This window comes from Penaeus chinensis, chromosome 27 (genome assembly GCF_019202785.1).
Source record: "Penaeus chinensis breed Huanghai No. 1 chromosome 27, ASM1920278v2, whole genome shotgun sequence".
In the NCBI taxonomy this organism is placed as follows: Eukaryota; Metazoa; Arthropoda; class Malacostraca; order Decapoda; family Penaeidae; genus Penaeus; species Penaeus chinensis.
The window spans coordinates 8759490-8761053 of record NC_061845.1 but is presented as its reverse complement, the minus strand read 5'-3'; the positions used below and the strand labels follow the sequence as shown (position 1 = coordinate 8761053).

Sequence of the window (1564 nt, the reverse complement as noted above, 5' to 3'; positions counted from 1 at the left end):
ATATGATATGCATACATACTCCTATATTATACGAAACTACACACATACACATGCATACACATATATAGACATGCGGACATCAAATGGGCATACATATGTGTAAACGCACCCTCATATATTGCTTCTCTTGGATACACTTACACATGGACACGTATACACATACACGCATACACCTGCGCATTTCCGTGCATACGTGCTCATACTCGTGCCCAGACGTCTGAACAGTGTCTGCCTGAGTGCACACACACACACACACACTCCATTATAATGAGCCCATGCATTATAATGTGCATAAATTGTAGGCTTGCAGCAGAGGGGTTGAGGGGAGGAGGAGGGTGATGTGGGAGAGGAGGATTTAGGACGATGTTGGAATGGGAGAGGACGGGGTTGGGGTTAGAGGAAGTTGGAAAGAGGATTTTGTATCTGTTGCATCACACACACACACACACACACACACACACACACACACACAGACACACACACACACACACACACACACACACACACACACACACACACACACACACACACACACACACACACATATATATATATATATATGTGTGTGTGTGTGTGTGTGTGTGTGTGTGTGTGTGTGTGTGTGTGTGTGTGTGTGTGTCCTTAACTAACACACTTTTGTGCAAAGTAACAAAATGCCATTTAAACCAAGATAAGTATGTATCTTATAACCTGATGACTCATCGTTTCCGAGGGAATTCCTCGATCTGTTTCGAGAAGAGCTTACGCTCGTGATAACGCAAGGGCGCCCGTTTTGCTGAATGGCTTCGTAAGTTGTCTATTCGATGTTTTGATGATATTGTCACTTTCTACTGAAGTTTAGATTTCATATTTCTACTCCAGGATGGTGCCACCAAACATTCACTTACACACCCACACACGGACGCACGAACACAAACACAGACACACATATATATACACAACATATTTCCGTTATACTTCTGATTTCTTTCTCCAAAGATGAATGTTGAATATGAAATGAAAACTCTGGCTATACATACGTTTAAGATATCTAATTCAGGCAGATTCAATTCCTTATTCAAATTCTAGTTTCAGAAAATCTATGCGATATCGTGTTTCACTTCCGCTCATAATCTTATCAGTAACTTATCAGTGACAAAGAATCCCCAGGTTATACGGTTATCAGCAAGACTACACCATTCCCAGGAGGCATAATAAACCTAACGGCGGGCATTACCAGTACTGCACTAACATCCGCTGCACCATGACGTCGATATCTTGTCTTCTGATAATCTGCATCTCAGCCATGAATTACGCCCCTTCGGCTGCTTTCTGCCTCCACTACATGTCCTGCTACAACGAGGCCTTCTTAGTCTACGACAAATTCGAAATTCACCACGAGGACCACGAGGTGAGGTCGGCCTCTGTCTGCGCGGGACTGTGTCTGCGGGAAGACCCAGAGACGCCTATGGTCTTTGTGACAGTGATCAAGATGAACGAGCGCCTCGTGTGTGGCTGTGGTGACGAGGCTGCCCTCGGGAACCGCTCGGGTACGCTGAACGATTTCTACTGCAAAAAATGCCCC

At 44.6% G+C, this 1564-nt stretch overlaps 1 protein-coding gene across 1 annotated transcript in view; it reads left to right on the top strand.

Moving 5' to 3' along the window:
* The first annotated feature begins 605 nt into the window (after positions 1–605).
* LOC125039655 overlaps positions 606–1564 on the top strand; it is a 1814-nt gene continuing 855 nt past the window's right edge. The window contains exon 1 of the mRNA XM_047633828.1: positions 606–1564. This exon is cut by the window's right edge and continues 347 nt beyond it. Within this exon, the coding sequence (XP_047489784.1) occupies positions 1244–1564 (321 nt within the window). The 5' untranslated portion in view covers positions 606–1243.